The sequence below is a fragment of the Elephantulus edwardii genome, unplaced genomic scaffold, assembly GCF_000299155.1.
Source record: "Elephantulus edwardii isolate Elephantulus edwardi_28Jun2011 unplaced genomic scaffold, EleEdw1.0 scaffold00001, whole genome shotgun sequence".
Lineage (NCBI taxonomy): Eukaryota > Metazoa > Chordata > Mammalia > Macroscelidea > Macroscelididae > Elephantulus > Elephantulus edwardii.
Genome location: NW_006399751.1, coordinates 23,495,794 through 23,508,961, shown reverse-complemented (window position 1 = coordinate 23,508,961; position 13,168 = coordinate 23,495,794). Strand labels below are relative to the sequence as shown.

Here is a 13,168-nt window from a genome sequence, read left to right as displayed (position 1 = left end):
TTAATCAGAACTGGCTTTGACAAGCACTGTGGCAATTGGACAATTAAAACAGACATTCGGATGGCGGGGAAGAAGAACGAACTGGGGAGGAGGGTAGAGAAAACAGTGCAACAATGAATGAATAAAAACCCAAAATCTCTGTAAATGTTCACTAGAGCTAATAAAATTTAATAATAATTTTTAAAAAAACCAAAAAAAAACCCACTAAAATGAAATACAATACTTACTTGAATCTACAATCAATATCCTTAGTACTAGCAAAGAAATCAAAAGATGTCTTGCATTGGGAAAAATCTGCTGTCAAGAGCCTCTCCAGAATGGACAGAAGCAACGATGTCAGTTTAAAAACTAAGGTGCACTTGATTCAAGCCATGGTCTTTTTAAGTACTTGCTATGCATCTGAAAGTTGAGCAAAGCATAAAGAGGACAGAAGAGGCATCAATGCTTTTGAGTTGTGATGTCGTAGAAGAGTACTGGATATCCTATGAACTGCTAAAAGAACTAACAAGTATGTCTCCGAGAAAGTGAAATGAGGGCACGCCTTAGAGGCAGGGATCGTGAAACTTCATCTAATATACTTTGGGCATGTTGTTAGGAGGAGCTGTTCCTTAGAAAAAGACATCATAAACTGTTTAAAAGAGATATGTGATTAGGTATTATTGTCATGACAGGAGTCCAGAATGAAGGCTTCATAGTGGAATGGACTTGGGGAGGGGGTGCGTAATAACAATGAAAGAATTTTTCTTTTACTTTTCAAAGAGGAGCAAATTGGGGGGAGGGGTGGGCAAGGGGGAAAGTGCAATGATGAATGAATGGAAATCCAGTGTCTCTGTAAACTTTCATTAAAGTTAATTAAAAAAAGAAGAAAAAGACATCATACTCGGAAAGGTACAGGGTCAGCGTAAAAGTGGAAGACCCTTAGCAAATTGGAGTTACACTATGACTGTATTAATAGGGTCAAGTATATAAGAGACGATGAGAATGGCTTAGGATTGGGCAAGGTTCAGACCTGTTGTTCACAGGGTTGCTGGGTGCCGTTCAGACAACCATGACTCATACCACCACCACTACGACCATCACCACCACCACCACCACCACCACCACCACCACAGTAATACTTGTCTAATAAAAACTTGACTTTCTTCATCCCTCTCATGCCTGGTTATTATTGTCAGGTCTTGTCACACTGACTCCAACTCATATTAACCCTGTTACTATGCTGCCCTATCTTCATAATCACTGACATGCTCAACTCATCTCATTATGAAGTCTTTCCTCTGGTGCTTCTTGAGAGTCTGCTTATAGTATTTGAGAAATTTCATCATTCTTGCCTTTAAGGAATATCCTGGTGGTGGTGGTGGTGGTGGTGGTGGTGGTGGTGATGATGGTGGTGGTGGTAGTAATTGTGGTGGTGGTGATAGTGGTGATGGTGGTGGTGGTGGTACATACATACTATCAAGTCAACTATGATTCACAGCAACCCTATGAACAATGTATCTGAGCCCTCAGGTCTCTGATATGGTGGAACCCACTGTTACAGACACTGTGCTGATTCATCTTGTTGAAGGTCTTCCTCTCTCTTTCTGCCCTCTACCTTTCCCTGCAGGATGTTTTTTTCTAAGGACTGGCCCTTCCTGATGACGTGCCCTAAGAATATGAGATGACGTTCCACCATCCTTACCTCTAAGCAGTACCTTGGTTGCACTTCCTCCCAGACAATCTTGTTTGTTCCTTTGGCGGTCCATGGGATATTCAGTACTCTTCTCCAGCACAGTTCACATGTCTAATTCTTTTGTCATCCTTGTTCATTGTCCAGCTTTCAGATGTGTAGGAAGTAGGTGAAAATATCATAGCTTGGGTCAGGCACACCTTGGAATCTAAATTGACAGCTTTGTTCTTTAACACTTTACCCAAATCTTTGACAGCAGATTTCCCCCAATGCAACAAGTCATCTGATTTCCTGACAGTTGTGGTCATAGGTGTTGATTGTGGACACAAGTAAATCACTGACAACATCAGTCTTTTCTCCATTCATCATGATGCTGTCTATTGGTTCAGGAGTGGAGAAATATTTTTTTTTCTCTTGATGTTAAAATGTAATCTAATTTTTAGATTGTAGTATTTGATCCTTTTCAGTAAACAAATAATCTTATGCTTCTCTGTATTTATTTCTCATATATATGTGACTGAATACTTTTGCTACCATGATGTTTTCAAGGATCATCTATGCAGTAGAAGTATCAGGACTTCACTTTTCTTTAAAATACATACGGGCATATACCACGTTTGATTATTGTCCATTCAGTTGTTGCTCAGCATTTTTGGCTGTTGTGAAAAATGCTCTATTGAACACTGGTATACAGATTTCTGCTTGTGTTTCTCCTTTCACTTCTTCTGACATCCCCTTTAATTTCGTTATACAAATTAGAAAGCACTTACATTATAAAGGAACTAGATTTTGAAAGTACAGAAGGAACTCAATAAAGATTATATGGCCAAATATTGTAAGGTGTTTTTACTTACAGCTCTTTATGTATTTTGAAAGCTGAAATACTTTTTTCTGGTTAATGTCCAACATGTACTACAGCATATAACAACTTGATAGCCCTAATAAACTTCTCAATCTAGTGACTGAGTACAGACTAAAAATTAACTCAGACCAGGTAATTATACCTGCTATTCTAAGAAAGTCAATCATATAATCTGCTAAATTGTTGACTTGGTTTAATGGTTAATATTTTTTTGAAACTTTCTTTCCTCATTAAAATGTAGTGAATGAATCAACTATTTTCTTAGGAGAGAGTGAAGGTTTACAAAGCTTCTTTCTTAAGTAGTATGTTAGTTTGCATTGTAATTCCCTTTTGTATCAAATATTTGAACAGCTGCTGCTATGTACAGTAGATGCTAAAGGCAAACGTGTGTGTGTGTGTGTGTGTGTGTGTGTGTGTGTGTGTGTTCTGACTTTAAAATCACACTTCTCCTCCATGATAAATTTAAAGAAGCTTCTGAAGGAGAAGAACCACAGAGCTGAAATCTGATTAAGTAAAAAAAATGTAGGGTAGTTTGCCAGTCCCATTTTATCAGGAAAATGACATCTTCTCTAAGCATGTTTAAACTCTGAGTGATTAAGTTACTGGACCAGTTTATTACATCAGAGTCCTTTATTATATCAGTTTATTATATCAGAGTCCTTTTTGCAAAAACTCAACCCTAATGCCAGAGTTGACAGGCAGTACTTATCGGGATAGTACTTACAGATGTGTTGGGAGACTAAGATGCTTTCAAGCATAATCCAGCCCATGATCTGGATCTTATATTTGGAGGAACATTCTTCTAAATGGTACAGCATTCTTCTTTCAATACACTGTACTGAGGTAAGCTGGGGTTGCTGTGATGCTTAACCTTGTGCTATTGGGGTGTCAACTGGCATAACTGTTACCCATGGTGGACAGTGTTTGGTGAAGCTCCCAGTTTAAGAAAGGCTTGGAAGCAGGAGTAGCATCCGCTTCCTAAACAGCATGCCTCTGGAAACTATGAATGTTGAGAAATGACAATAGTTATAGAAAGGCTTCAGGTCTTTTATTCATAGAGTCACTATGAGTCATGCTCTAGTCGATGTCAATCAGCACAACAATGGACTGGATATCAGGTCGAGGGCAGTGAGTAACAAGGAAGGAAGCAAGAGTGGTCTTCCCTGGAAGAAATTAACTTAAAACTGGGCGTGGGGAAAGTCCCATAAATTCAGGAAGGGAGTTTAACACTTAAATACATAAGCTTTGGCTGTTGTTGTTCTTGTATATCAGAGTCCGTATACCCACAGCTGACCCTCCAGCGGGATTTCAGAGGCATTTAATCACATGGGAGGAGACTGCCCACCCTTCTCCTGTGGAGCAGCTGATGGCCTCAAACCCGTGCCTTATGGGATTGCAGCACAAGTTCTTGCCACTAGGCCACCACAGCTCCCTAAGCTTTACTTGCAGAAAATATTGTACCAGCTACTGTTAGACAAGGAACCATACACGCTTATCGGGTGGTCTCTCTGGGTTAGTTTCCTTATCTGCAAAATAGCTGCTTTATCTATTAGTTGGGAGGAGATGGCAAACATTATATAAATTAGTAAACTGAAATGATGAACAAGTAAAAGATAGTAGTTTTCTACGCTTGATAGAAGGATTATGGCTAAACTAGTTAAAGATTGTCTTCTATAAACATTTTGTTTTCTAGGTATAGGATGACTTATAATCATGGTCATATGACTCCTTGAATTGTAGAATCTAGAAATGTAGTCAAACTAAAAATGTTGTGGAGGGTGGAATATTACTAACATAACTAACTAGTCTGTGGTGGTGGTGTTGTGTGTTGTGGAGTTGGAACCAATTCATAACTGACACACCAGTGAGTTTTCAGAGGCAGTAAATTACACAGATTGCCTATATTTCCACCACTGAGAAGCTAGTGGGTTTGAACCCTTGGGATTGCAGTGCAGTTTCTTATCACTAGGGCCCCAAAGCTCCCGAGAAAGCCTTATGAGGTAAGTACTGTTATTATTACCACCAGAGCTCTCTGATCTATGAGCAGGATTTATATTCCCTAAGTACAAGTTTAAGTACAACACTGTTAAGCAAAGGACACATCCAATTTCTAAAGTTTCTCATTCATTACTCTCACTTCAAATTAAAGCCCTCTACAAGTTCCCAAAGGAAGAGAGATAAAGCTTAGCTAGCAGTTGGGGTTGGAGACTTCCTGCTCTTTGGGAGGCCCAGAAGCAGCCAGCCATAGTTTGGGGGGCTTTGTAGAATGCAAATGCATGATTAACTTTGTAAGAAATAACATAATTTTGTAAGAAACAAACTTTTTATGACCAAATGATCCTTTGCTTTAAATTTTCGTTGCTAAAATATTTTTCTTTAATGGTATACATGCTGAATCAATGAGTGTATCTAAATTGACTGTGCCCCTTTAGATTCCCGAGGTAGGACTTTTTTTATGCACCATCGAGGCAGAATCAACCCATCATTGACCCTCCAAAGGGTTTTCAGAGGCAGTTAATTGCAGGAAGGAGATTGTCCAACCTTCTCCCACGGAGCAGCTGATATCTTTTGTTAATATGTTCAGAGTATGTGCTGTCAAGTCACCTGTGACTCATAATTACCCCATCTATACACAATAGCTCTGAACTCTGCCCTACACTGGGCCAATCTCACTGTCCTGTTTCTGACACACTTATTCCCATTACTCCAGTTACTGTGTCAATCCATCTTACCCAGGGTCTTCATCTCCTGCGCTATCCCTCCACAAGTCTAAGCTGGGCACATGCTTGAAGTATGTGCGACAAAGTTTCAAAATCCTTGCCTCCAAGGAGCAATTTGGTTTCACTTTCACTAGGACAGACCTGTTTGTTCTCCTGGAAGTCCAATGTATGTTCAATACTCTTCTCCACCACCACAATTCAAAGGCATCCATTTTTCTTCTATTGTCCTTAGTCATTGTCCTGCTTTCTGATGCATAACAGTTGATTGTGATGAGTATAGCCTGGATCAGGTACACCTTAATCTCTATACTGACATCACTGCTTTTTAGCATTCTGGAGAGGTTTATGACAGCAGATTTTTCTAATGCAATTCATCTCTTGATTTCCTGACTGCTGGCACCAATAGTATTGATTGTGGAACCAAGCAAGCTGAAATTATTAACAACCTCAATCTCTTCTCCATCTATCATGGTGCTGCCAATTGGCCCAGAGGTGAAAACTGAGCTTCAACCCATATTGGAGACTGCAGTCCTTGACCTTCTGCAACAAACACTTAAAGTCTTTGTTTCAGCAAGCAGGGTTTGTCATCTTCAGGTTGGTGATGAGTCTTCCTCCAATTTGATGCCGTATTTCTCCTCATAGAGTGATCTGTTCCACATACAGATTGAAAAGGTATGGGGATAGGACACATTCCTGATACACTCCTTTCCTCACTTTGAACCATGCAGTGTTTCCTTGCTGTGTTCTGACAACTGCTTCCTGGTCCAAATATAGGTTTCACATGAGCACAATCAAGTATTCTGGAATTCCCATTCTTCTCAAGGTTAGCCACAATTTGTTGTTATCCACAGAGTCAAATGCCTTTGCATAGTCAATGAAACACAGATAGACATTCCTTGTGTTTTTGCTTTCATCCAAGAGCCATCTGACCCTGGTGATAATATCCCTCTGATGATAGTGCTATAGCCTATTCTAACCCAGCTTGTATTTCTGGTAATTCTTTATCAATGTACTACTGTTTCAGGTGTTTATGGATAATCTTAGCAAAATTTTGCTTGTGTGTCATATTACTGATATTGTTCAATAGTTTCCACACACTGTCAGACCACACATTTTTGGAATGGGATTAAGTATGAATCTCTTCCAGTCAGTTGGCCAGGTAGTTGTCCTCAGAATTTACTGAATTATGTTTACTAATTTTTGCATGTTACATTGTATTCTTATTGTAAATCCCATGTGGTCATATTAGCTTTTTTGTATATGTTGTATCCAATTTACCATTTAAAAACAAGTTTAGGATTCATGTCCATGAGGCTATTGGTTTATGTATTATTCTTCTAATGCTCTGGGTAAAACGGTAATGACTTTACGTAAAAGGAGTTTACATGTGTTTAATACAATTCTCAAGTAGTGTCATTTGGGGCTTATTTACTATGGGTTTGTTGTTGGTTTTTTGAATTAAAACAGTAAGAAACCAGACCCCTCAATAACCTAGCAGACAATAGGACCCTTGTAACAATACCCTTGCTCCTTAAATTGGCTTTGATCTTTAACTTGGCTTTATTATTAAATAGCCACAGCAGCTTTGCCCATGCTTTCTTTCACATGGCTCCTTATCCTACCTTCTTGCTCTCAGTGTATCTGTGTATTGTATTTACAGTACATTCTTTATAATACATGGCTCAATCATCTTTTTTTTTAAAGCCAGTCTGATCATCTCTGCCCTTTCATTGGAATTTTCAGTCCACTGCCTTTCAAATAATTTGTTAGGATGGCTGTTAAGTCTGCTACGTGACTTTTCCTTATGTTCTTCCTTTTCTGCTACCTTCTGGATTAAATGTATTTAATTCCTAATTTTTAAAACTCATACTTGTTTATATTCTCTTTTTACTGGTTGCTCTTTTCATTTTAAAGTATTTCCTCCCTCTTAGTTATTTGGTGCTACAACAACAGCTGCTTAGCAAACAACAGGCACATTTAGTCTCTAGATTGACGTTATTGGTCTTTAGCACTCTGGAGAGATCCTTGACAGCAGATTTTCTTTTTATTTCCTGACTACTGGTGCCAAGATTGTTGATTGGAGAGCCAGGCAAGGTGAAATCTTCAACAACCTTAATCGTTTCCCCATTTATCATGATTCTGTCTACTGGCCCAGTGGTGAGGATCTCTTTTTTCTTAATGTTGAGATGCAATCTATATTGAAGGCTGCAGTCTTTCACCTTCTACAACAAAAGCTTCACGACGTCCTCAGTTCTGGCACACAAAGTGATATCATCTGCATAACCCAGGCTGTTAATGAGTCTTTCTCCAATCCTGATGCCACATTTTTCCTCATAAAGTCTGCCTTCCCAAATTATCTGTTATGCATGTAGACTGAAGAGGTGTGGCGGAAGGATACACTGTAGTGCATGTAGACTGAAGCGGTATGTCTGAAGGATACATCCCAGATAACACTCCTTTCTTGATTTTGGACGATGCAGTGTTTCCTTGCTCTGTTCAGACAACAGCTTGATTGCTCAATTGCTTTCTATGCATCAGAGAGTGGACAATGACTAAGGTTGACAGAAGAAGAATCAATGCCTTTTGAATTGTGGTGCTGGACAAGAGTATTGAACATACCATGGAATTCCAAGAGAACTTGTTCTGGAGAGGGTAAAATTAGTTTGCTGGTTTGCGGCAAGGATTTTGAAGTTCCACAGAGGGTAAAAATCAGTTTGCTTGTTTGAAGCGAGCATTTTCAAATTCCCTCTCACATACTTTGGGCATATGACCAGGAAGGACCAGTCCTTGCAAAAAGATATCATGCTTGGAAGGGTGGAAGGTCAGTGCAGAAGAGGAAGACCCTGAATGAGATGGACTGACATAATGACAGTGGCATAGGGGTCAAGTGTGTCAGAGATGGTGAGGCTGGCTTAGGATAGAGCAAGGTTCAGAGCCATTGTTCATAGGGTCTCAATGGGTCGTAGTCAACTCGATGGCACAAAATAACAACTATAACAGAAATGGCTTTAATATTAAAATTATTTCCAATAATAAAATATTTATTTACATTTATTACAAATAAATTGAATTAGGAGATTTTGTTATGTCCCATTGAATTGGAACATTCATTGCCCAGGTTCTCAGGGGCAGTAAATCGCAGGGAGGAGACTGCCCATCTTTCTCCTGAGGAGCAGCTGGTGGATTCAAATCGTGTGCCTTTGCCTTGGCAGTGCAATTCCTTACCACCAGAACTCCCAATTGGGAGGCTAGAAATCCAGATCAAGCTTTTGGGAAATGTTTTCTCTGTCAGCTGTGCAAGGAGGTCATCTCTCTGAGCTGCTGCTCCTGGGTGATCTTCATGTGGTTTGGCATCTCTTACCCCATCTCTGCTTCCTAGTCTGCATTTAATTTCTTAAAAAGAGATTGACTTACTGCACTAAAAAATGCTACACTAATTAATCCTATCTTATTAACAAGAACTCATTTCCAAATCAGGGTCTCAGGGTTGTGGAATTGAGGTTTGCATGGTCCATTAGCAGTCTGTACTGATTATTTCAACACAGCTTTGATGTTTTCCCTCTTGTGCCAACGGCTGCTCACAAGCTTGTGTGGTCTGCTTTAAGAACTGTTTTTCACGATTGGGTGTCACATTCTCTTGTTTCTTCACCTGTAATTTTTTTTTTACTGTAGAATGGACATACTGGGGAATACTTCATAGGGACTACAAAGTATGTTATCTTCCTTTAAATGGTAGTAAGTTTTGTTAGAACTATTTCTGTCTGAACTTTATCCAAGAATATGACTTCTAAGGATAAAGTTTAGAAAAATACAGCTGTCAGCCTTGGCTCCTGTCTTCGTTAATGAAGTTTTGTTGAAATAATGTCATAATCATTGTTGACATATTGTTTGTAGATGCTTTTAAGGAGCCCTGGTGGTAGAACTGTTAAGCCCTGGGCAGTTAACCAAAACAACCTAACAGGCAATTGACAACAGCAGAAGTGAATAACTATGACACAGTCTGTTTGCTCACAAACTACTTGGTCTTGATATGTTTTTTAAAAAAAACACCAAAAACAAAAAACAACACCAACCCCAACCAAACCCACACCACTTTGTCAACCTCTGCTTTAGAATATGTTTCCAGTTCCAAAGGGATCATACAACTCATTTTCATGGACTTGGAACCAATTCATAACTGACCCTCCACTGGGTTTTGAAGACTGTAAATTACATGGAAGAGAACTCACTTTCTCCATCAAAGCTGCTGCAATCTCTCTTCTCTGTCTTGAACTTCAAGGATTCTCAGTATTACAGAACTCAGCATTGTTGAACATACCTGTTCAACTCTGGGATCCATACTTAGGTGACCTTTTGATTCTAATTTGAGAATTTATAAAGCAAGAGTTCACACACATTATGTTTCCTGACACTGATTATAATCCTCACATTTTATCTACATTCTTCTTCCATATCCCTTCTTGCCTTTTGAGAGCAACCTCTGGGCATCTGCTACTTTGATCTTGTATATAGTTGATTATTCTAAAGAGTGCTATCCTCCCTGGTGTTAAATCATCACCATCTAAGTCCCTCTATTGTTTGGCTGGACGTTAAGCCACAGGGTTATTTTTAGTTCCAAACCTGAAAGATGACTAAGGATGATAGTCTCAATGGTTCCACCAGTCTCTATTAGACTAGTAAGTCTAGGTTTTTTTTTTTTCAGTTTAGATGTTTTTATGTTTGTGTTTTGCTTCACATTTTTCTCCCACTCTTATATCAGAGACTTTCTGTTATGAACCAACTAGTTCTAGTCTCAGGAGTGTGGTGATGTTTGCATGGTCCATAAGTCTTCTGGAACACAGTCTTTGATTTTCTTCGCTCACAACAGGGAGAAATCATTACATCTTAGATGACTGTCATCAAAATTAGATGCTAAAACCACTTGACCTTGACAATCCCCCGCAACAATGGGCTTGAACTCCTAGGCTAAGTGATTCATCCCCTCAGGGTATTTGGTTATGGCTAAGTATTCCTCATTTTGCCCTGTTTACTGTACTATATACATAGATCTATTTCTAGTGTCTACAAATGAGTATATAGAAGTACTTACTGTTTGCCATACTGTGTGACTGTGGGTATGACATTTGCCTACAAATACTTTGATATTTTGATAAGTCTCAAATATTATCCTGCACATTTCAGCCAAGACTCCATAGCTCCCTTTTCTCTTTAAGTATTTGTTCTAGACATTGCTTCAGCTAGAATTTATAGGACAAGCCTCTGCTATCTCAGTGCAGCAGGGATGCTACTCTCCTTGCTTTCCCTGTGGTAGGAAGGGGCTCCCAGACAGAAATCCAGGATGCAGGGCTGATTACAATGTGTGTCCCTTTGCTCAAAGGTCACAGTGCTTGTTGACTGCTGTTCACTGGCTAGAAATACCTTTCTATCTACAGTATGTCTGCTCAGTCACTTTTGCAAAATTCAAGATTCTAGGTAACAGGAATATGATGATAATTCTGCTTATGGCCTTTTATTTAGCTGACACTCATTCAAGTGTCTTTTATTTCTGTTAAATATGGCCAATTCTCCTCACTATTTCTCATAATACAAAATGGATTCGATATCGAGTTTTATAATATGCTGGACAGGCACAACCACGACCGCCCCTGGTTTCAAGGAGCTTGTGTACAATTGCTCCTCCCCTTTTGAAATACACTTCTGAAATCTTCCTGGAACATGTATTCAAGACTAAGGGTATCTGTACATAGGAAATGGGATCTCCCTCTTATCCCCATTGGGAGGATAAGGAGTTCAGAACAGATGTAGTACTGCAAGAACACAGCATGTATATACAGGCCTGAAAACACCTAACAGGAAGCTGAGCAAAGGGAACTTTTTCTGGACTTTGTTAACTACATACTTTTCTAAAAAAATGCTAGTTCTTCCTTTTTTAATATCAGTATTCTCATAAATAAGTCAACACTATTTATTGACTGTTCTCTTCTACTGTGAAATCTTGCTGTGAAGTCTGTCTTGGTTTTAGTTCACCCTTGGAGGCTAGGATTCTGAAGCTCCATCTGACACACTTCAGACATGTTGTAAGGAGGGACCAGTCCTTGAAGAGGGACATCATGTTTGGGAGGGTGGAGGGATAGTACAGGAGATGAAGAACCTGGATGAGAAGGACTGATTCAGTGACTGGGGTTATGAGAGTAGGTGTGTCAAAGTTGGCACAGGACAGAGCAGGTGTCAGGACTATTGTACATAGGGTCACTATGCATCACAAGTGACTCGACGACACATAACAACAACAATATTAATTCAGTGACAATATCACAGTCAGAGAACTCAAAAGGAACATTACAAGCACTGCAGCTTACTTACTGTCCAAAGGCAAAGAACTGTGGATGAGATACTTGGGCTGAGAGAACTTTAACATTACTTCAATCGAACATGTCCATATAATTTCATGGGAATTTCTATTTCAGAACAGAAAATGGGTGACTTTGCCACATTTAACCTATGTTGTTTAGAGATTATCTGACATTATTTGAATTGGAAACATCTGAGCAGGAGATGAAGTCTTACTCTGGTAGCAGCCAAAGATAAGCAGGCTCAAGAGTTTTGGCACTGGAGTGGATTATATTAGGTTCTGTGGCCATATGGTCTCTGTTGCAACCACTCAGCTACTCTTTTGGCATGAAGACAGCATACCCAATACACAAATGAATATTTTCCTATCTTGTAAACATCCTTTTTTAGCTCTCTTCCATTATCTTTGCCTTTACTGAGAAGCTAAAGCTCTCTGTTGTTACCGCTTGTTTCCTTCAAGTGACCAAATTGATAAAGAGGATTGTTTCTGCATGCCACTTCATCACGCAGTATATAGTTACAAGATGAAACCTTCCTTCTCTTTACAGGTAAACACTACATGCAAAGAGTGCTGAGAGGGAATACTGACTCCTGCAGAGCGAAAACACTGGTCAGGATCACCTGGACTTCACTTCCTGTGACCCAAAGATGCTGGTGAAGTAGTCTTTGCTGCTGTTGTCCTCCACTCAAAGCTCTTCATAACATGGGCTGCATGAAATCAAAGCAAACTTTCCCATTTCCTCCTACATTTGAGAATGAGAAGCGCCATCCAAGTGAAGAAGCCTTTATGCCAGAGACATTTCTACCAAAGATGCCTTCTCCCGTCATCAGAGAGGAAACAAAGATACAGCCAGTGACCAATCCTGTGATCCTTGAATATGCACAACATCTATCCGAGGAAATCCTGAATGATGCTATGCAGCAATGGGCATGCAATAACATCAAATACTCCGACATCCCATATATCGAAAGTGAGGGGCCTGATGTCGTAGGGTGATGACATCATCATAAACTGTAGCTATAGTTGGTGCTAGTGTTAAATACATGAAACAAAAGCAAAAACTGGTGAGTAAATACAAAAAACTATCTAAATATAAGGAAAAACAGTCTGTGTGATAATTTTCCTAATGTAGCGAGACAGATGAAATGTGTTCTAAATGGTTCTATGTTCATAGCAATTTCTACCTGCTTGTAGTCATTTAAAGGGTACTACAATATTCAGCTGCATGTCCCATCCATTTCTTTTTGAGGCAGTAGTGGCATCACCAAAGAAAGTAAGAATAAAAATTTGCCCCAAATTCACACACAAAAAAGCTACAACTATAAAAGAAAGGCACTCAAGTGATAATCAGTGGGTCTTACCGGTAAAATCATTTGTGTGAAGGGTTCCCACTTCTTGACATAAAGGATCAAACAACTTATGTAGAAGTCTCTTTTAACCCTTTTCCTTAATAATATATTTATTTTTGTAAATGAAGAACATAACTATGACTTTGAACTTCAGGTCTCTAACTAACCAGGCTGTTTGTTATTAGATGACTCAGACTTTGGGGCTTAAAAAAGACA

General features: G+C 39.3%; 1 protein-coding gene across 1 annotated transcript; it reads left to right on the top strand.

The window, feature by feature from the left end:
• Nucleotides 1-12,305: 12,305 nt before the first annotated feature.
• Nucleotides 12,306-12,599, top strand: LOC102871398 (chromosome unknown open reading frame, human C2orf88). Its single transcript, XM_006878936.1, has one exon. The coding sequence runs from the start codon at nt 12,306-12,308 to the stop codon at nt 12,597-12,599; it is 294 nt and encodes a 97-aa protein (XP_006878998.1).
• The last annotated feature ends 569 nt before the right edge of the window (nt 12,600-13,168 follow it).

Excerpts from the sequence above, each read along its gene's own strand:
- LOC102871398 (XM_006878936.1), top strand. The coding sequence starts at position 12,306 with ATGGGCTGCATGAAATCAAAGCAAACTTTCCCATTTCCTCCTACATTT.